The 22,017-nt window shown below is 38.2% G+C and overlaps 2 protein-coding genes across 2 annotated transcripts; both read right to left on the bottom strand.

Moving 5' to 3' along the window:
• Positions 1-6,904: 6,904 nt before the first annotated feature.
• Positions 6,905-7,642, bottom strand: LOC111909474 (histone H4). The gene is made up of 2 exons (XM_023905300.3): positions 7,515-7,642; positions 6,905-7,348 (listed from the first exon to the last, which is right to left on the bottom strand). The coding sequence occupies exon 2, from the start codon at positions 7,327-7,329 to the stop codon at positions 7,018-7,020; it is 312 nt and encodes a 103-aa protein (XP_023761068.1). The 5' UTR covers positions 7,330-7,348; positions 7,515-7,642; the 3' UTR covers positions 6,905-7,017.
• A 13,326-nt stretch (positions 7,643-20,968) lies between these two features.
• Positions 20,969-22,017, bottom strand: LOC111909470 (deoxyuridine 5'-triphosphate nucleotidohydrolase). The gene is made up of 3 exons (XM_023905297.3): positions 21,666-22,017; positions 21,442-21,533; positions 20,969-21,354 (listed from the first exon to the last, which is right to left on the bottom strand). The coding sequence occupies exons 1-3, from the start codon at positions 21,995-21,997 to the stop codon at positions 21,110-21,112; spliced, it is 669 nt and encodes a 222-aa protein (XP_023761065.1). The 5' UTR covers positions 21,998-22,017; the 3' UTR covers positions 20,969-21,109.

Raw genomic sequence — 22,017 nt, 5'->3', positions numbered from 1 at the left:
AGGACAAGTTACAAAAAACACATTTTATGAACAACTTTTAGATCAAATTGGATAGAAAACAAATTATCACATAATTTTTCTATTAATCTAAACTAACTCATAAAAACAAGATAATTCATATCATCAATCTTCAAGAAATTAGCATGAACATATAAACTAATACTAATCTTGAAGTTATGACAAGTATCTTTGAAATTGGATTAGCATGATCATTACCACATCAAAAACAGGTTTATAATTTAAAAACAGTTTAGGGTAATGATCATAGTCCAATTCCAGCCTTAAAAGTCGAAAATCTTCCCTCTGGAGCACCAACTCGTCGAGTGCAGGAACCAACTCGACGAGTTGGTTGAGTTTACACTTGGACTCAGCCAAAATTTTCGATTTTCAAGCTATTGCATCAAGTATAATTGAAAACCAAGTCTAGGCTCTGATACCACTGATAGGTTTTGTATACTACAACATCCTATGGTGCACATACAACCTTAAATACCTTGGATCTATGTTTTCACAAATTATACATGCAAGTGGTTTACAAGGCATTAAACATATAACTAGCATGCATTTGACATAACCCATATAAGATACTAGTTAGGGTAACATACCTTTTATGTAGCTTGAAGTCTTGATGTATTTGGCCTTAAGAGCTTAGCCCTAATAGTGTGGAAGCCTCAGATGAAGTCACAACACATCATGTACAAAGGTAGAACTTGAGAGAGAATTCCTTCCACACCAAAATCAACTCTATAAGCTCCTAGAACTAGAAGTGGCGATTTTGGCTATGTAGTGACCTATTTATATGTAGGATTCCAAGGGTCATGGGTATAACCCAAATCCATACCCATGGGTATTATGATCCATGGTTCATCTAGCCTAACTATTTATGTATCCATACATAAACTTGGTCCAACATGGATCATAATTCCAACACATATAAATATAACTAATTACCATAATTAGTCCCTATAGATTTAATTAGTCTCTTTGATCAGTAAATTAATTCCAAATTAATTCTTGATCATTATTAATTAAAACATATGATTTAATATTAATATATTAGAATTTATAATATAGTAATAAGTCATACATAACCTTCTCTCAAGAGTCTATCCTAACCAATTGTCCTGATGATATGCAACCCAAATAGACCATGCTACTCTCGGGTCGAGTATATACCAATAATAGTTATGGGCTTACACATCTAATCCAACACTCCCACCAGTCTTGGGATATGTCTTTTAAAATACATTGGTCAAAATCTCAATCTAAGCTTTTAGAATTGAAATGAAGCATAAATTACTCTCCCTTAATTATAGCAAAACAACATTTTCAAACCCTGCAACTTTGCGAATTGAAACTTTTGTTCTTTATAATTAACATTGCTAACTTGAAACACTTACAATAATAACTATGCCCCCACTAGCATAATAATTATTAACTTACCAACATAATACTTATGTTCCCACTACCTTTGACATGTATTCAGAAATCAGTTGGACTTCTAGAAATCAATACTTATTGCTTCCTGTCTTTTAAAAGACATATCCCAAGACTGGTGGGAGTGTTGGATTAGGTCTCTAAGCCCATAACTATTATTGGTATGTACTTGACCCGAGGGTAGCATTGTCCATTTGGGTTGCATGGCTTCAGAACAATTTGGATAGACATTTGTGAGAATAGTATATTTATGATTTATTAATATATTATAAGTTCTAATATATTAATATGAAATCATATCATTTAATTAGTATTGATCAAGAGTTAGTTTGGAGTTAATTTTGTGATCAAAAGAGACTAATTAAATAAATGAGGATTGATTTGGTAAATCATTCATTCTTATATAGTGGGCTTATGATCCATAGTTTTTCATGTTGGGCTAAACCCATGTGGTGACGCATGGATACTCCATTGAGGTTAAAACCCATCGATCATGAGGAATATGGAAAGTCATGAGTTACATGGTGTAACCCTAACGTGCACACTATATAAGAAGCATCATAGCTCATGAAATTGGCACTAAGGAGTGACTAGTGATAGACACACGAGGGATAGCCGATTTTGAGTGTAAATAATATTCTCTCAAGTTATTCCAATTATTGGTGGTGTTGTGTGAACCATTTGAGGTGCAACACATAGGGCACTAAGCTCTTAAGGTCCAAGGAATCAAGCTACAATAAAAGGTATGCCATTCAGCTATATTTCATATTGTATGTACTCTATAATATGCTAGTTAGGATGATACCTTGGAAAAATTGATATTTGCATGTATAATAGAGAAAACATAGATAAGAGGTATATAGGTTTGCATGTACACCATAGGAGTGTTAGAATGCTCAAAACCCAACAAGGAGGAGGCAGGACATGCCTTGGGAGGTGAGGTGATTGAGTCCATGACTTGGGAGGATTTTGTGACGAGATCTTGGGCCCAATTCGCACATGTGATTAAGGTCCAATAGTTGGCATGGGAGTTTCAAGATCTTTGCCAAACTACTGAGACGATGGTTGAGATCATCGCTATGTTCTGCGAGAGGGCATTGTTGGTTCCTTAGTATGTGGCGGACGAGGAGATAAAGAAGGCAAGATACCATGAGATGTTGAGGAGCGATATCCGGCAGTTTATGAGACGATCCGGTTGTAGGACATTGGATGATACGATTACGAGAGCTAGAGAGTGATTAATTTAGAGATGGAGAAGAAGATGAAGCCAGAACAGGCTCGAACAAGAGGTCGAAGGTTTTTGATTCGATATCAAGAGGCCAGCAGGGCCGAAGTAGTTATGGAAAGTGCGACAAGACGCACGATGGGGCGTGCAAGGTGCGTGGTTCTGGCTACTTCAAGTGCAACAGGACGGAACATATTAGCAGGGATTGTACTGCCACCACCACCATCACCCAGACATCTAACCTAATTTGCTTCCATTTCAATCAGAGGGGTCATAAGAAGATCAATTGCTTGAGTTTGGTAGCAGCAAGACCAGTGGTAGCACCCGCTCCAGTGACTCTACGAACTACTGATGGCCGCCAGGGCAAGGCGGATGTGCCTGTTGCGAGAAGCATGGCTTTTCAACTGACGGTCAAGGAGGTTCATGCAGTACCTGATGTGGTGAAAGGTACATATCTTATCCTTATCTTATAATTTATGTTGATTCTCTGCCTTGGTATTGTTTGATTCGGGGCTATCCAATCTTTGTATCTTTTATGCTCAACTAGAGGTTTGATGGTGCTCCGGGTGAGCTAGATTATCCATTGGAGGTTGAGATTGCGGATGACCGTTCTATCTAGGTATTGAGGGTTCATCGGGGTTATGTTTTAGAGATGTTCAACGAGTAGTATCCGATTGATTTGGTTTTTATTCCTTTGCACGGGAACAAGGTTATTGTTGGGATTGACTGGTCGAGCCCAAATGGGGAGTGATTGATTGCGAGTATCATATGGTACGCACTCAGACCCCAAGTGTGTGTGTGTGGGGGAGTAAGTAGTTTAAGGAAAAAGTGCTCGACGTGGACTGATTTTATGTTCAATAGCTAGGTCCAGAATCTATCTTCAACATGGTTGCTCCAAATATGTTGCCTATGTTATGGATACCCGGAAAAAGGGTAAGGCGATTGTGGATGATGTGTCAGTTATCCATGTGCGATTCCGATAGCCAAAGCACCATATTGATTAGCTCCTCCAGAGATGCAGGAGTTGTCTACACAACTGAAAGAGCCATTAGAAAAGGGGTTCATCCGACCGAGCACTTCGCCTTGAGGAGCACTGATCTTGTTTGTGAAGAAGAAGGATTGGTCGCATCAGATGTGTATTGACTACTGGGAGCTGAATAAGCTAACAGTGAAGAACCATTATCCACTCCTGAGGATTAATGATTTGTTTGACTAACTTCAAGTTGCATCTTGGTTTGCCAAGATTGATTTACATTCGGGTTATCATGAGATGAGGGTCGGAGAGGAGGATGTGTAGAAGACGACCTTCTAGACTAGTTATGGTCATTACTAGTTTGTTGTGATGCCATTTGGGCTCACCAATGCTCCAACCGTGTTCATTGTAACATCCCCATCTGGCACGTATAACAATATTGTCCGCTTTGGGCCACTCGACACGAGGACTTCCCAGGGGGTCACCCATCCCGGTACTACTCTAGCCCGAGCACGCTTCACCGCAAAGTTCTTATGGGATTTGCTGCCCTCACGGCTTTAAAACGCGTTGTGACAAGGAAGGTATCCACACCCTTTATAAGGAAATGTTTCGTTCTCCTTCCAAGCCGATGTGGGATTAGGAGCAACCCGCCTTCACCCCCAATTATAGGGTTCGACGTCCCTGTCAAACACATCGACTCGTGCCCTAGCACTTATACCATTTGTAACATCCCCCTTTGGCACGTATCACAATATTGTCCGCTTTGGGCCACTCGACACGAGGACTACCCAGGGGGTCACCCATTCTGGTACTACTCCCGCCTGAGCACACTTAACTATAGAGTTCTTATGGGATCCATTGTGATCATGGATTTAAAACGATTTTTGACAAGGAAGGTATCCACACCCTTTATAAAGAAATGTTTCGTTGTTCTTCCAAGCCGATGTAGGATCAGGAGCAACCCACATCGCACACATCATGTGTTTGATATGTATGGTATGTGATATTTTGGGGAACTCAGTAGGCTTTGTGCTTACGGTTTTCAGTTTATATTTCAGGTACTTCCGGATCCAAGGGGAAGAGCTTAGGGTGATCGTATCGCACACATCACGATGTTTCGTACTTTACTTTACTATGATGTATTTGATGTTTGATCATACTTGATTTTATTATGGTTTATGGATATGTTTTGAAGGATGGTTTTTATTATAGTTAAAAATGAAATTTTTGGCCTAAATTTTTGGGACGTCACACTTTATGATGTATTTCATAAGTTGTTATTTCTCAAATTAATATTATTTCCATAAATAATGAATTCCCAAATAGTAAAATATTATTTCCATGAAATAATAATTTTCCAATTAGATACAAATGTTGATATATTTATTAATAATCAGATTATACTAATAAATAATCAATTGATGATAACTTGCTATAAGGTGTGATTCTATAAGATCATATATTATTAGCAATATCATTCTATAATAACTCTTGGGCATACTAGATCTTCTAACAAGAAGATAAAGATATTCAAGATCAAGACAACACTTTGTCGAAGCCATCAGATCCGTCAACCATCATAAGTAATCCTCGACTTTTTGATGAGAAGGGTTTTCGGATCTACAATCGCGATCTTTAGCTCCATCGTGGTCACCGCCACCGGAGAAGTCAAACCGAGATATGAAGATTTAGGGTTTTTTAGTGACTAGATGTGAACACATCGAGTTTTTCTCGTCATCACCTTGAGATCGTTGCTGCTCCAGTGAGAGTGTGCCTACTGTAAGCCAATGGTGGTACATAGAGAATAAAGAAACAAGTTTTGGAAAGGGATCGTTACTAAGGACGATGTTTTCTGAAAGAGATATGCAAATAGGTGCCTTCATCTAAAAGGACATGGAAATAAGATCTTCACAAATCCATAACTAGATCTGGAAATCAATGTAGTTTTTGTCATTTATGTCAGCTCTGAAAGCAAAGAACAGAGCTTCACTGGATTTGCCAAAACCATATTCAGAAAGATGTTGTATATTATCCTTGTGAGCTCTGAAGAAGACTAGATGGGATGGCATTTTTTGTCAAATCTATCTTTTGAAAGAAATGAAGCCAGAGCACTATGTATCTTTATTTACGTTTATGAGAAATGTAACTTTTAAATGTGATATATGTGTATAGGTTAGCGAGAGAGAGACATGGTGGACTTTTTTTAATTATTAAAATGAATAAATAATTATTAAACTTAAAAATAAAAAATAAATACGTATTAAAATTATTTCAGTTTACGGAATAACTAAATTTTGTAAACAAAATATCTCAAAAAATACCATAAAACCAAAATATTTGAGGTTTTAACTAAACTTCATAAATACATACCACAAAGACCATTTTTACAAGTTTTTATATATATAATAATAAATATATTTCAATTATTGCGGTGCGGTTATACAACCTAAATCCGAACCGCACCTAAATTTGCAGTTTTTTTAAAAATTAAAAACCGGACCATCGGTTTTTCGGTCCAGGTTTTTGCTTAGCCCTATATTATATTATTGTAAAAAGTTAAGGATCTTACTATTTTTCAATGAACTACGTTGGGAAGTTGCCAATATATCCATTAATAAGGAACCGAGGTACTCGTTGAAATATGTGGGTAGGCTTCCGATTAATCATTTGTCGTTCCCAATAAAATAAGGAACCGTTGTATCACATCCGTCTATTTGAATACAGGGTCATCTCTACTGCAGTGAAAAAAAAAAACATGGCTGCAACAGCAACTATATTATTTTGAACTCTTGATTATACGCAAAGTGATATCTTCTTCTGAAAAACCAAGCATGTCGACAAGGATATGTAATTTTATTCGCTTACAAGTTGGATCTCAAGAGATTGCTACAGTTTCCATCAAAATACCCAAAAGGAATTAGACTGTGCGTTTCAACATCCTAACTCCTAAGCCAAAGTTTGATTTCAGAGGTAATCGATGAAGTAATTCTATTCGTAATAAGGTTGAATCCAAATACATCGCTACACTTTACATTAAGATAGTCAAAACGAAAAGAAATTAGATTGTGCATTTCATCATATGCTAGACCAGCCATAGATTTAAGAGAGAAAAATGAAATTGCTTAATTAGTCAACCGGACATGTATGACAGATTTATGCAAATCAGCAGAAATGTCATCCAAAACTGAATCCAATTAAACCAAATTACACAAATCCTTTACCACAGTTATAAAGCAACCAATTTGATTTTGTTTTTGGCGAAACCGAAATAGGAAATCCGTCTATTACTTCTGGTTTGGTTTAAGAAATAGCATAAAACTTACAACAGTTGATTTCAACAAGTAGTAGAAATCACTAAAGAAACACCAACACTAGTAAAACCCTAACCACCGAATCCGTAGAGAGTTCGGCCTTGTCTCTTGAGCGCGTACACCACATCCATGGCGGTGACAGTTTTCCGGCGTGCGTGCTCGGTGTAGGTAACAGCATCTCTGATGACATTCTCTAGAAAGATCTTCAAAACTCCGCGAGTTTCCTCGTAGATCAACCCGCTGATACGTTTCACACCTCCTCTTCTCGCAAGACGTCTGATCGCCGGTTTTGTGATTCCCTGGATGTTGTCTCGGAGAACCTTACGATGACGCTTCGCACCTCCCTTTCCCAATCCCTTTCCTCCCTTCCCACGTCCAGACATCTTCAAATTGCTCCGAAATCTATGATATTTGAAGATCAAATAAAATTAGAAATTTCACAAAAGCAGATTAATTGAAATCAAAAGAATCGAGTAACAGTTCGAACTTCAACTTAAATCAAACGCAAAGAAATAAAATTTAAACCGAACGTAGATTCTATCGAAAGTTGTTAATCGAACTAAAGTACCTGACACTTTGCAAATCTAAAGAAATGTAGATGAAGCTTATGATGAGTGTGAATTGATGGTTTTGTATATATAGTGGGTGAGCGGGGGATTTAAAACCTGAGGCTGCTACTTAGATGCATTTCTATCCGTTGATGAATGATGACTGACGATTACGATGTCGTGGGATATCATGCGGATCGGTGACTTGGCAACGGTGTTTATGGAGTAAAGTAAATTGAAAAGGTGCGTGGTTTTGTGTGGGAAATTTACGCGGGCTGAGGATTTTAGTTTAATTAGGTTGACTCAAAAATTATAAATCAAAGTTAAATAAATTATATATCGATCTACTGTTGAAAGTTAAAACAAATTATATATAATAAAATGAATTATTTTTAAAATAAATAAAAATCACATTTATTTATCTATCGTCGATTTATTGATCAGGATTTTTTACACTACTTATCTGGTGAATTATCAGATTTTATTCTTACAGATGTCAAATTTTACTAAAATTAAAACACATTAAAACTAAATATATTTATATAAAAGAAAATCTTTATATAAAATGAACAACAATAAAAATACACATATATCAACCTATTATATATTTCTTGTCCCTGTGCTTCTGTGTCTTTTCCTCTGGTATTAGGCATGGCAAACATGTCGTGTTCGGGTTGGCGGGTCAGAATATACCAACCCCAACACGACCCGTTTAATTATATTGGTCATGGGTTGACATGTCACGAGTCGGCGGGTTTGGAACGTAAAACGTATACGAACCGTCAACTCGTTTACTTATACGGGTTGGTGGGTCAAATTGGGTTTCTTGTGTGAAATTGTAAATTTCTAAATAATTAACAGCTTAATATAAACAAATGATTTTGGAATGCAATATCTTCGTTCAAAGGGTATAAGTCACATATATCTTAAACCTGAAAATCTGCAAGCCGGAGTGTATAATCAAGTCTTCGCTTTTCCGTGATTATCTAAAGTATCTGAAACATATTTTAATCCACAACTGTAAACACAACCGTCATCCTCAAATACACATCTTGAATCAAAGTATTAACCACCCTGCGGGTCCACGAATCGGCCACCATGTGGGCCTTACCCATATGGTACAAAATCTCATAATCGCAGCCATTTACTACGTCAGGCCATCTACGTTGCCTCGTATTCAAGTTAGGTTGATCCATCAGATATCTCAAACTCTTGTGTAATGGAATATATATATATATATATATATATATATATATATATATATATATATATATATATATATCAACATATTTACTATATAAGTTAGCTAAAATTTAGGCCCTAGTTTTTTCAGGGACCTGTACGGGTGCACATGCGACACCCCCAAATTCACGGTCATTTTAAAAATTTTATTTATGTTAATTTGAAAATCAGAGTATTAATTTTAAAGAATAATATTGCGGAATTTGTTCCCAAAAAACATGATAAACATATTATCAAAGCATTTCCAAATAAATGTATTTTGTTTATATTAAAACTTTGGGATGTCATCGTCAATATATAAACATAAGCATAAACAAACATTACATTCATTTATATTAGTGATATACATCTCCTTTAATCTCTCAGTGTAATGTAGCTTCGTATCGACACTTGTGATACAATTAAACTGAGCGGGTCAGGTTGGAAAACCTAGTGAGTACATAGGGATTTCAATCCCACAATGCTACACACACACACACACACACACACACATATATATATATATATATATATATATATATATATATATATATATTAAAACTCACAGTATATATAATTTCACCTCATATAAGCAATTTTACTCCACCCCGTTGATCCTCACAGTGACACAATCTATACTCTCATATCTAAAATTAACCACTTTACCTAATCCATACTCCCGAATCTAAAATTAACCTCCTTACCTAATCCATATTCCCCGATTCGGTATGTCTAATCCATGCTCTCGGATCAATAACAATGTCCATTCCATACTCTCAGACTATGGATAATTGACTATATCTAATCCATACTTCGGGATTAATGTAACATCCTGTTTCGAATCGATTCTTAGTATGAGTATGTGGCCCGAAGATCGGTCATCATAAGGATTATGACTTTCGAAAAGGTAAGATCTAGGGCCATTTGGGTGTGCGTGATGTGTTAGAAGTGATACGGGTGTTCGGTTCGTGTTTTGGAGCATAAGGGTATGTCGGTAAAGTGGCAGTTCGGGCTTTTGTGGAAAATGGACTTTTGTTCGGAAGGTCTTAAGGAAGGTACGAGTTGATATAATTGTAGGGTTTCTCTTCACCTTTCCATGGATATAAGGATCGTCGTAATCGGGCTTATAATGAAGAAGTTATGGCCTTCAGGAGTTTCGTGTTTTCAGGCTAAGCCGAGTACACGGGGTGTACACAAAGAGTACGTGGGGCGTACTAGTGAGGAAGGAAGTATGTTGGGAGTACCTTGGAGTATGTTGGGCTTACTTGATGGGTTTTAGGTAAAACAAATAAACTAGAAAACAATTCCTAAGTTCACATGCAACCTACTTTGGATCTATGTTTTATCTATTGAACATACAACTTTGAATTGCAAAACAAAAACCCTAGAGGAGAGAGGCTAATTTCGAAATTAACAAGCTAGGGTTTAGTAATTACATACCTTTCAATTGTTATAGTAAACAATTGATAATTCCCTTGATCTTGATCTTGATCTTCTTGGAAGCTTAGCACCACAAGTGTAATGCCTCTAATGGAATCACACCCAAACTAGCAAGAAGGAAAGTAGAGGAGATAGGGGAGAGGGAGTATGCAAAATTTCGGCCCTTAGGGTTTCTTCAAAAGAAAAGAGTGACCAAAACATGAACCAGGAGGCTCCTTATATAGCTGAGGGATCTAGGGTTTAGGGGAAACCCTAGTTATCCTTTGCTTAGGGCCTAAGCAAACCCAAGGGCCTTATCCAAGCCCCTATGGACGAAATTATTAGGGTTTCCTCTAAAGATTTCGTCCACCCTTATCCAAGGGGGTTCTAAAGCCTTCCACTCAACTATTAGATAATTGCAAACTAGTCCCTGCACTCTATAATTAATTCTTTTAACCCCAAAATTAATTCTAATTAATTTCTGGCTAACAATTAATTAAACAAAATGATTTCTTATTAATATATTAATCTTTTAACATATTAATAAATTCATTTATATTAATTTATTAATCTATTAATAAATTAATATCTCTCCTTTCATAATTTCCCTTGTCTGGTTGCTAGGTTTGAGGGCAACCCAAAAGGACTGTGCTGCTATCAATTCAAGTACATACCAATTATAGTTATGGGCTTAGACACCTAATCCAACAGTCTCCCACTTGGATAAGTCTGTAACTATAATTGCTAGTATGCCTTTTAAATTTGACCAGCAAATTGTAGCTTCCAAAAAGCTGTTGCCGAACTCTTACCCAGTCAGTTACGTGTCCTAAGATAAGTGATCATATAATCCTTCGTTCTGCTAGATATCCCTAGACAAAAGACATGGAATGCAATCAACCTCTTTGTCCAGAATCTATGTTTCCCGATTCCTGATTTGTGATGATGTAAGACTTCTAATTGAACACATCAATTTAGTCCTGGCTGGGCCCAGCACACAAGTCAACACCAAATCATCGAGGGGCCCACAGATATCGCTTTTCCCGTTAGGGCAAAAGGAACGAATAAACATTGACTCATATGCTTGTATCTTTTACTCATCAAACCATACATGATAATACGTTTTATAACACCAAGTTACTGATGCGTTTTCATATCACCAATGCATAGCTGACTTGCAAATCACAACTCATATATCTTTGTTTCAAGATTATAAGATATTATCGTCTCAGTATTACTCGTGATGAATTCCATGAAGTAATACTCTGAGCGAGGGTTTATCCAATACTCAAATCTCAATTTCTGAGTACTCATGAACGTTGCAACAAATACATTGCCATATCTTGATGGGTTTTGGTCAGAAGACATCCTATGTGCTCATACAAACCCTAATGCTCGGATCTAGGTTTCTCTATTGTACATACTTTGAATCCAAGACTATAAACCCTAATTCTAGCATATGGAAATCAATATTAACATATAATTAGGTTTGAGAACACACATTGATTGTTATATAGCAATAACAATCCAATTCCTCCTTGAATTGACCTTGGAAAGCTGAGAGTCACAAGTGTCACTCCTCTAATGGCTTACAAACACCATAAGCAAGTGGAGAAGGTATAAAGAGAGAGAAAGGAGGTTAGAATTCGTCCTTAGGACCTCTTGGGAAGGGTTGGCCGAATTCACAAGCCTTAGGGGGTTTATATAGGTGTAAAGATTAGGGTTTTAGTCCTTATCCTTATCTAGTTGCTTGTCCACCAAGCAACCATAAGATAAGTCCTAGAAATCCTTATCCTAGTCGAATTCTAAGAGATTTACACCTCAAATTCGTTCACCATATATATAAGATAATCCTTACCTTATTTTGTAACTATCACATAATTACAATTCAGCCCCTCTAGTTTAATTAATTACACTTGATCACAAAATTAATTCTTAATTAATTATTGACCAATATTAATTAAACAAATATGATTTCTCCTTTAATATATTATTCTTATAACATATTAATAAATCATAATAACCTCTCTCTCTATTTATTTCTCCAATCAAGTTGCATTGGTGAAGGCAACCCAAAAGGACCATGCACCATCGGGTCAAGTACATACCAAAATAGTTATGGACTTAGACACTAATCCAACATGTCTATCCTTAGACAATCTACAATCCAGTTCATGACAGTCTTGATTCACTGCTTACTTCCAAAAGTACGAGCGACTGTGGAGTTTGAATAATCTCATTATTCGGGAAGTAAAATATGCAAAATGAAACACAATAATAAACAATTGACAAAAGGTAGAACCCAAACTTATAAATAATACTTTATTATTTAATCACCAAAAGTCAATTACATTTACTTTGTTACAAGTTTCAGAAAACTAATCTAACTACTAAAACTAATATCATCTTTCAGTCCTATGCTCCGAGCATGCTGAATATGCTTAGCCCTACTCAGACCCTTTGTGAGGGGATCTGCTGGGTTATCTTCAGATGACACCCTCTTCACTATAAAATGGCCTTCTTCTACTATATGTCTGATGAAATGGTACTTTCTGTCGATATGTCTGGTTTTACCATGATCTCTCGGTTCCTTTGTCAAGGTAACCGCTCCTTCATTATCGCAGAACAGTTCCATAGGCTTCTGGATGGTTGGAACAACTCCGAGATCCCCGATGAAGTTCCTCAACCAAGCTGCTTCTTTCAACGCTTCACTTGCTGCTATGTACTCTGATTCACAAGTAGAATCAGCCACCGTATCTTGCTTGGAACTCTTCCAAGTAACTGCTCCTCCATTTAATAAGAATACCCAGCCTGACTGAGAACGGAAGTTATCTCTATTCGTCTGAAAGCTGGCATCACTGTAACCATCTACTCTCAAAGTATCATTGCCACCAAGTACAAGGACCCAGTCCTTTGTTCTTCGCAAATACTTGAGTATATTCTTCACGGCTATCCAATGAGCTCTACCTGGGTTTCCCTGATAGCGACTGACCATGCTCAAAGCAAATGCCACGTCAGGGCGAGTACATGTCATAACGTACATGATCGATCCGGCAGCGGAAGCATAAGGTACACGACTCATGTCATCTATTTCCTCATTTGTACTCGGGCATTGAGTCTTACTCAATTTGGTATTGCTCTGGATAGGTAGCTCTCCCTTCTTGGAATTTTCCATACTAAACCTCTTTAGTACCTTATCCAAGTATGTGCTTTGACTAAGTCCAATTAGTCTCTTTTTTCTATCTCTCAATATTCTAATCCCAGGAATATAGGCGGCTTCTCCTAGGTATTTCATGGCAAAACACTTTCCAAGCCAAGACTTAACTTCATTCAAGGTTGGAACGTCGTTACCAATGAGTAATATGTCATCGACATATAACACCAGAAAAGTTACTATACTCCCACTAGCCTTGATATACACACAAAACTCATCTTCACTTCTAGAGAAACCAAACTCTTTGACTTTCTCATGGAAGCAAAGATTCCAGCTGCGAGATGTTTGTTTCAATCCATAAATGGATTTCTCAAGCTTGCATACTCTATTGGGAAACTTTGCATCAACAAAACCCTCTGGCTGACTCATGTAAACATCCTCAGCCAACTTCCCGTTAAGGAAGGCAGTCTTGACATTCATCTGCCATATTTCATAGTCATGAAAGGCGGCTATGGCGAGCAATATCCTAATAGATTTAATCTTAGCCACCGGCAAAAAAGTCTCATCATAGTCAACCCCTGGGGTTTGAGTGAAACCTTTTGCAACCAGTCGAGCCTTGAACGTATGCACATTCCCATCCATGTCTGTCTTCTTCTTGAAGATCCATTTGCACCCAACTGTCTTCCGACCTAGTGCACTATCAACCAAATTCCAAACTTGGTTGTCATACATGGACTTAATCTCGCTGTCCATTGCCTCTTTCCACTTGGAAGACTCTGGGCCTGCCATTGCTTCCTTATAAGTGACTGGTTCATCTAAGTTTACCAGTGTTCTGTCACTTATGAATGTGTCACCATCTGAAGTAATATGAAAACCATACAACTCAGGTGGCACACTCACCCTACTGGATCTTCGAAGAGGTAATGATTTATCAACCGGTTCAACAGGAACTGTTTCCTCTGGTTTAGTGCTAGTGTCATATAAGGTTCCTTCATTGGTTGACTCTTGAATCTCTTCAAGGTCAATGGTACTCCCACTGTCCTCTTTGAATATGAGCTCTCTTTCTAGAAAGACTCCTCTTCGAGCTACAAACACCACGTTTTCACTAGGTGTGTAGAACAAATATCCAAAAGACTGCTTTGGGTAACCAATGAAAACACATTTCTCACTTCTAGCTGCTAGCTTGTTGTGAGTCTCTCGTCTTACGAAAGCTTCACAACCCCAGACTTTAATATGTGCTAACGAGGGAACTTTCCCTGTCCACATTTCGTGAGGTGTTTTGGCAACCTTCTTTGTAGGGACAAGATTGAGGATGTGGGCGACTGTCTCTAAGGCATACCCCCATAAGTGAATAGGAAGCGAGGCACGACTCATCATAGAACGAACCATGTCTAACAAGGTTCGATTACGCCTCTCAGCTACACCATTTAACTGTGGTGTCCTAGGAGGAGTCAATTGTGAGACTATCCCACATTCTTTCAGATAGTCGTTGAACTCGGTACTAAGATACTCCCCGCCTCTATCGGATCTAAGTATCTTGATCTTTCTGCCCAATTGATTTTCGACTTCATGCTTAAACTCTTTGAACTTTTCAAAGGTTTCTGACTTATGTTTGATCAAGTAGATGTAACCATATCTGCTATAATCGTCAGTGAAAGTCACATAGAATCGATTAGCATCCCTTGTGGTTGATCTGAAGGGCCCACACACATCTGTGTGTATGAGATCCAACAGACCTTCACCTCTTTCACAAGACCCTGTGAATGGTGATTTTGTCATCTTTCCCAAAAGACATGATTCACACATATCATCTGATTTTAGGTCAAATGATTCCAACACTCCATCCTTTTGGAGTTGGGCTATGCGTTTCTTGTTAATGTGTCCAAGACGACAATGCCACAAGCATGCCTTGTCTACACTATTAGACAAGTCAATATTAAGTACACTATTTCCTAAGCTATCAACACAAGTCACTGTTTCATACACACCATCACAAGGTAAAGCTTCAAACACAAAAACACCATTCTTATAAACAGAAATTGAACCATTCAAATCATTAAAAGAATATTTAAAACCTTGTCTGAGCAATGCATGAAATGAAATAATGTTTCTCGCCATCTCAGACGAATAGCAACAATTTATTAAATCTAATCTAACATCATTACTGAGCAAAAGTTGATAAACTCCGATCTTGGTAACTGGTGAAGACTTTCTGTTCCCCATGATCAAGTTTATTCTCCCATGCTCTATCTCCTCACTTTCCCTTAGCCCCTGCAAATCAGAACAGATATGAAATCCACATCCTGTATCAAGGACCCATGAACGAGAAGATAATGAGTTATTAGCATAAATAGTGTAAATACCTGCCGAGGATGGCTTCACTTTGCCATCCTTGATATCTTGCAGATATTGTGGGCAAGATCTCTTCCAATGCCCCTTTTGATTGCAGTAAAAGCAAATGGCCTCTTTTGGATCAGAAACATGGGGAGTGGAACCATTGGGCTTAGTTCAGCAGCAGCATTAGCAAGAGCCTTGTATTCTACCTCAGTTGATGATCTGGACACATATTTTTGTCTGGTAGAGCGCCAGGAGACAATATTAGATCCAAGATAAAGAATATAGGCAGTAGTAGAGCGACTTGCATCGTGCACTCCACCCCAATTGGAATCCAAAAGGTTGAGAGAGTGATAGGATAGTTACGGTTTAGGAAAAGACCATGGTGGATGGTACCTTTGAGGTAACAAAGTAGACGTTTAAGAGCTTTCCAATGAGATTGACGCGGAGCATGCATGAACTGGGAGAGTTTGTTGATAGCAAATGAGATGTCTGGACGGGTGAAAGCTAGGTATTGAAGAGATCCAACGAGTTTTCGATAAGAAGTAGCATCAACCGTTGGTGTTGAATCAAGAAGGGTTAAGGGATCTGAAGTGCTTAGAGGGGTCGTGACATATTTAGCACCTTCCATGTGAAATGAGGTGAGAACATATTGGATATGACGATGTTGGGAGAGGAACAAACCGGATTTGGTGGGAATAACTTCAACACCAAGAAAATGATGAAGCATGCCTAGATCCTTGAGAGATAACTTATTGCTGAGAGCTGTGATAAAGGAGGATAAAAAGGCTAAATTATTGCAAGTAAGGACAATGTCATCAACGTAAACTAGGAAGTAGCAAATGATATTGTTGGAGTGATAGATAAAAAGTGAGGCATCGGCAGATGATTTTTTGAAACCGTAGGTGAGCAGAAAAGATGTAAGCTCATTGTACCAGGCTCTAGGTGCTTGTTTAAGGCCATAGATGGATTTCTTGAGTTTGCATAGGTGTTTTGGAAATTGTGGATCAATATAGCCAGGTGGTTGGGTCATATAGACTTCCTCATGGAGAGTGCCTTGAAGAAAGGCATTATTGACATCAAGTTGTCGTAGTGGCCAGTTGTTGGATAAGGCAATGGATAGTATAGTACGAATGGTGACAGGTTTAGTGACCGGGCTAAAGGTGTCAAGGTAATCTTTTCCATATTGTTGAAGGAAGCCTTTGGCCACAAGTCTTGCCTTGTATTTTTCGATAGAACCATCGGGTTTGCGTTTGATTCGGAACACCCACTTGCAGCCAATTGGTGTGTGGGAGGTAGCTGGAACAAGCTCCCAAGTTTGGTTCTGTATAAGGGCATTGAATTCATTATCCATAGCATGGCGCCAATGGGAGTCTTTTAAGGCTTGTGTGTAGGTGGTAGGTTCAATAGTAGTGGGAATAGGGTGGAGAGTGGTGGTGTTAATAAGGTTATTATTGAAGTATTTGGGGTTGCAGGTTCTGTTTCGTGGTGGTGGAAAAGGGTTGGTGCGGTGATTGATTGTAGATAAGGGTTGAGGTTCCGGGGAGGGAGGTGACGGGGGAGGGGATGGAGTTGTAGGTGGGTCAGTAGAAGTGGATGGAGTTGCAGCGACAGGGTTGGCAGGTGAGTTTTCCGGAGCAGGGGCAGGAGGTTCATCGGGAAGAATCCGAGAGATATGTTGGTATGTTAGAGGCATGGTGGTATTATCTGTGAGGAAGTCATTAGCATTAGGTAGCATTAGGTAACAGGGAGGGTGAGGTGGAGTGATACGGAAAGATTGATTCAATAAATTCTACGTGTCTGGAATGGTAAAGCTTGTGGGTTGATGGGTCATAACACTTGATGGCAAATTTGGATGGAGAGTATCCTAAGAATATACACTTGGCTGATCGGGGATGGAGTTTAGTGGCAGCATAGGGTCTTAACCATGGATAACACAAGCAGCCAAAAGGTTTTAGTTTAGTGTAGGTGGGTGAGTTATTGTAGAGTTTTTCATACGGAGATATGTGGCGAAGGATTGAAGTAGGTAAGCGATTTATTAGATAAACTGCTGTTTGGAAAGCATGAGACAAAAAGGTGAGGGGAAGTTGAGCATGGTGAAGAAGAGAAAGGACAGTCTCGACAATATGACGGTGGCGTCTTTCTGCCACCCTATTTTGTTCCGGGGTGTGGGGAGGAGTAGTAAAGTGAGAAATGCCTTGATCTTGGAGATATTTTGTGAGAGCAATATATTCTCCCCCATTATCAGTAAATAGAGAGATGAGTGGTGTATTATGATATTTTTCAACAAGAGTCTTGAATTGAGGGAATAGAGTGGAAACATCTGATTTCTTTTTCATTGGGTAGAGCCATGTGTATTTAGAGTAAAAATCAACAAAAATAACATAATAGACATAACCATCATTTGATTTTTGAACAGGACCCCAAACATCAGAATAGACAAGTTCTAATGGTTTCGAGACAGTGAAAGAATTGCTACCAAATGGTTGCTTATGACTTTTATCAACTGAACATGCATCACAATGAAAAGAACTATTGGATATTTTTGGAGACTCTAACTTCAAGCTTTTGAGAAGTAGCTGGAGGACTTTGATGGAGGGATGGCCAAGCTTGTGATGCCAAGAAAGAAGCGATCCAGATGAAGCTGAAACCGAGTTTATTTGAGGAAAACTTTGAAGAGATCGAATAGCTGCATAATAGACATCATTGACGTTCACCCCCCGCATGAGGCATGCCCCCGTGCGTAGATCCTTAACAACAAAGTGATTGGGAAAAAATTCAACAGAAACATGGTTAGTTTTACAGAGTTTAGCAATGGACACAAGATTACTACATAATTTAGGAACAAATAGGACATTTTGTAAGTTTAAAGGACGTGATTGGGTGGGAAGGAAGGATTGACCAGTGTAAGAGATAGAGAGACTTGTACCATTTCCTAACACTATCTCATCAGGTCCGCCGTATTCCGATAAGGTGTGGAACGATGCAGGGTTGGATGCCACATGGTGGGAGGCCCCTGAATCAAACATCCAAGGTGGCGTTGGGGCTGTAGTGCCAGCAGTAGTCATGTTGACTGTTGGAGAAGATGCATTCAGAGAAATAGTGATGTTGTTCTCTTTTAGGAACCTTGCTAACTTTCTGCACTCCTTTGTTTCATGGCCTGAAATATTGCAATATTGGCAATAGGTAGAGTTCCTGTTACCTCGAGGAGAAAAATTGTTACCATTGGGAGAACCTTGATAGCGATTGAACCTGTTACCAGAGGCATTGTTTGACCTGTTAAAGGAGCGATTATTATTGTTCTGTCTAGGAGTGAATCGAGATTGTTGTGTCTGGGTATTGTTGACTGTGGTGATGACAAATGGTTGTTGAGTATCTTTGAGGGTTCTTTCATGGTCCACAAGTTTGTCGAATAAACCAGAGAATGTAATGGATGTATCTTTGATTTTTAGGGCTGCGGCAATGTGGGCATAATCTTCTCCGAGTTGGCCCAATATATGAACAATTAAGTCTTCTTCTTCTATTGGGATTTGAGCTAGGGCCAGCTCATCAGAAATAGTCTTCATCTCGTTGAGGAATTCAGCAACTGGTCGAGAGCCTCGTGGGTTATTGGAAAGGCGTGATTTGAGAGATATAATACGGGATCGAGAAACACTTGCGTAGCTGTCATTGAGTCTTTTGAATGCTTGACGAGATGTTTCTGCGGAGGAAACAATAGGTTGAATCGTGTCAGTACAACTTCCAAGAAGAGCACCAAGAAGAATCTGATCTTGGCGGTACCAAGGGTTGTAATATGGATTGGTTTTTGTGACATCACCAACGAGTGTTTTGGCTGGTGCTTCTTCTGAACCGTCGACATGTTTGTCGAGACCTAGGCCGATTAGAGTGGCCATAACCTGCTTTCTCCATACTTGGAAGTTTGTGGCATTGAGCTTAATTGGGAAGTGTGTTTGTGCTGTGACTTCGATGATAGGCATTGTGGATTATCGGAGCGGAAGGGGTTTGGATCGATTAGGGCTCAGAGGAGCTATTGGAGCTCTGATACCATATAAAGGTATTTAATTAATGATTTTAAGTTATGTATTGCTGGATGAAATACACGCCTTATATAGGCTGATTACACTGTTGTGGTCATCCACATTTATAGGAGAAGTCATAGGAACTATTGACTATACAATTTGACTATGTATTAAACATTTACAATATGATTAAATCTATCTAGATGGGCTTAATGGATCAGATGATCCATTCACAGTAATAGTGTTTTAGTAGAGATGTCCCTTGTATTTCAAGTCAATGCACCTAATAGAAAAAAAAATTACACTACATTCAAGAAATTGAGAAGTGGCCCGGGACCCCAATGCTCCACTAAGGTCCACCATTGGGGTGAAGTGAGGGTAGATTTCCCTATACGTGAGTTTTCAGTGGAGGTCATTTTAGTAAATGATTGGATTTGATCGTGAGTTTTCAGGGGAGGTCATTTTAGTAAATGATTGGATTTGATCCATAGACTGTATATTTTTGCACGATGTGTGTAGTTTTGTGTTTCTTTGTGCCGTCTGATAAGAAACACACATGGTGAGGAGTTATACCTTTCAGATTTGTGATTCACCATTATTGTAAGTGTTCTGAAATGATTTCCAGTTTTTAGAATCATTTGGGTTACATGTTATAGGTTTCAGAAATTTTATTTTTGATTCTCGATTTCTAGAGAAGAACAAATAGAGAGAGGAAGATAATAGGTGGGTGCTTTTTTTCCAATGGTGATTTCTAGAGAAGAACAAATAGAGAGAGGAAGATAATTGGTGGGTGCTGGTGGTTAGGTGTTCAACAAACGAAAAAGAGATACAAATATATTAGGTTTAAAGTTAGATAGACCCACAATTTAAATTAAAATATTTTTAATAATTAAAAATAATCAAAAATATTAAAAACAAATGAAAAATAAAAAAATGATATTATAGTCCTTTCATGTCTTGCAAAAAATTAAACATGTAAATATAAACTTGTAAAGGATTAAACATGTAAATTTGAACTAAGAAAGGATGAAATGAAACTTTAAAACCAAACAACGATCGAAGTAAAATAGGGACCAAACATTGAACGACTCATGTAATTTACTCTAGATATTGCTATTACTGTGGTATTGACAAATGGGTTCTCGTGAGATTTTGGTAACATTTTTATACAAAAGTTGTTTTATCGTGGGAGTAAATTACAACTTCGATTTTACCAAAGCATCTAGTTCGGATTAATAGGTGATATTTTAATTGAATGGTTTATCAAATCAAAAGACCATAGCTAAAAGGGTTTCTGCACCATCTTACAAGAAAAAAAACAACATGACCATTTTCACAACCCACCAACTGTTCGACGAAATGTTCCACAAAAACCACAAGCAGTTTTATAGCAAACAATCATGTAAACTTCCTAAATCTAAGAGCCTAATTGAATAAAAGTTCTTAATATCATAATTACTTGTACAGATTGTTAAACGCCAGTTGATCCAAACCCACCTGCACCTCTTACAGTTGAATCAAGATCATCAACCTCAACGACTTCAGGTGTGATTATCTTCTCAATAATCAACTGCGCAATTCTATCACCAGTTTTCACTTCAAAATCACTATCAGAATGGTTGAACAAGATTACCCCAACTGGACCTCTGTAGTCGGCATCAATCACACCAGCCCCAACATCAATTGAATGCTTCCATGTGAGACCAGATCTCGGAGCTATAAGCCAGATGAATTGTAATCTGTAAGTAACACAACCCTAGTATACTGTATAAAAATAAACCAAAGAAGGATCAAAATGTATACCGATTCGAGCATATGTCCCTTCTGGTACAGCTATGGATAAATCTGTGGGAACCAGTGCTTTACCCCTTGCTGGCACTTTGGTATCAATTGCACTGAACCAATAACAAATCAAAATCTTAAAAAGAATCGTAGGATCGTCAATCGAATCCGACTTTCGTTAATTTTCGCAACTAGGGTTTGATTGTGGATTTTTATAAGGAAAAAAGGAGAGGGGATTTACATACCTTGAAAGATCGTAACCAGCGGCAAGAGACGAACCTCTTGCAGGCAAAATAGCTTTCTCAGATAGCTTCTTCACTCTGAAAAGAGGCTGGTCAGAGTTTCCATTTCTATCGTCAATTTTTTGAACCTTTGGGATCGGCCCTTCGATTTCAGGGCTGCCGTTGTTGTGGGACATGGCTGAAACTGGCCTAAGAAAGGATGGTTTTAACGAAAAGTTGAATAGAGAAAAACGAGACGTAGGATGACGATAATGGCGGTAGGGGTAGGGTTTATTAGGAATGAAATAGCCCGCCAAAGAGAGGGTGCGTGGTATGGCGCCAAGAGTTCCCGCCATCTTTTACCTTGGACAGTTGA

The sequence above is a fragment of the Lactuca sativa genome, chromosome 8 (assembly GCF_002870075.4).
Source record: "Lactuca sativa cultivar Salinas chromosome 8, Lsat_Salinas_v11, whole genome shotgun sequence".
In the NCBI taxonomy this organism is placed as follows: Eukaryota; Viridiplantae; Streptophyta; class Magnoliopsida; order Asterales; family Asteraceae; genus Lactuca; species Lactuca sativa.
This window is presented reverse-complemented; position numbering and strand designations above follow the sequence as displayed.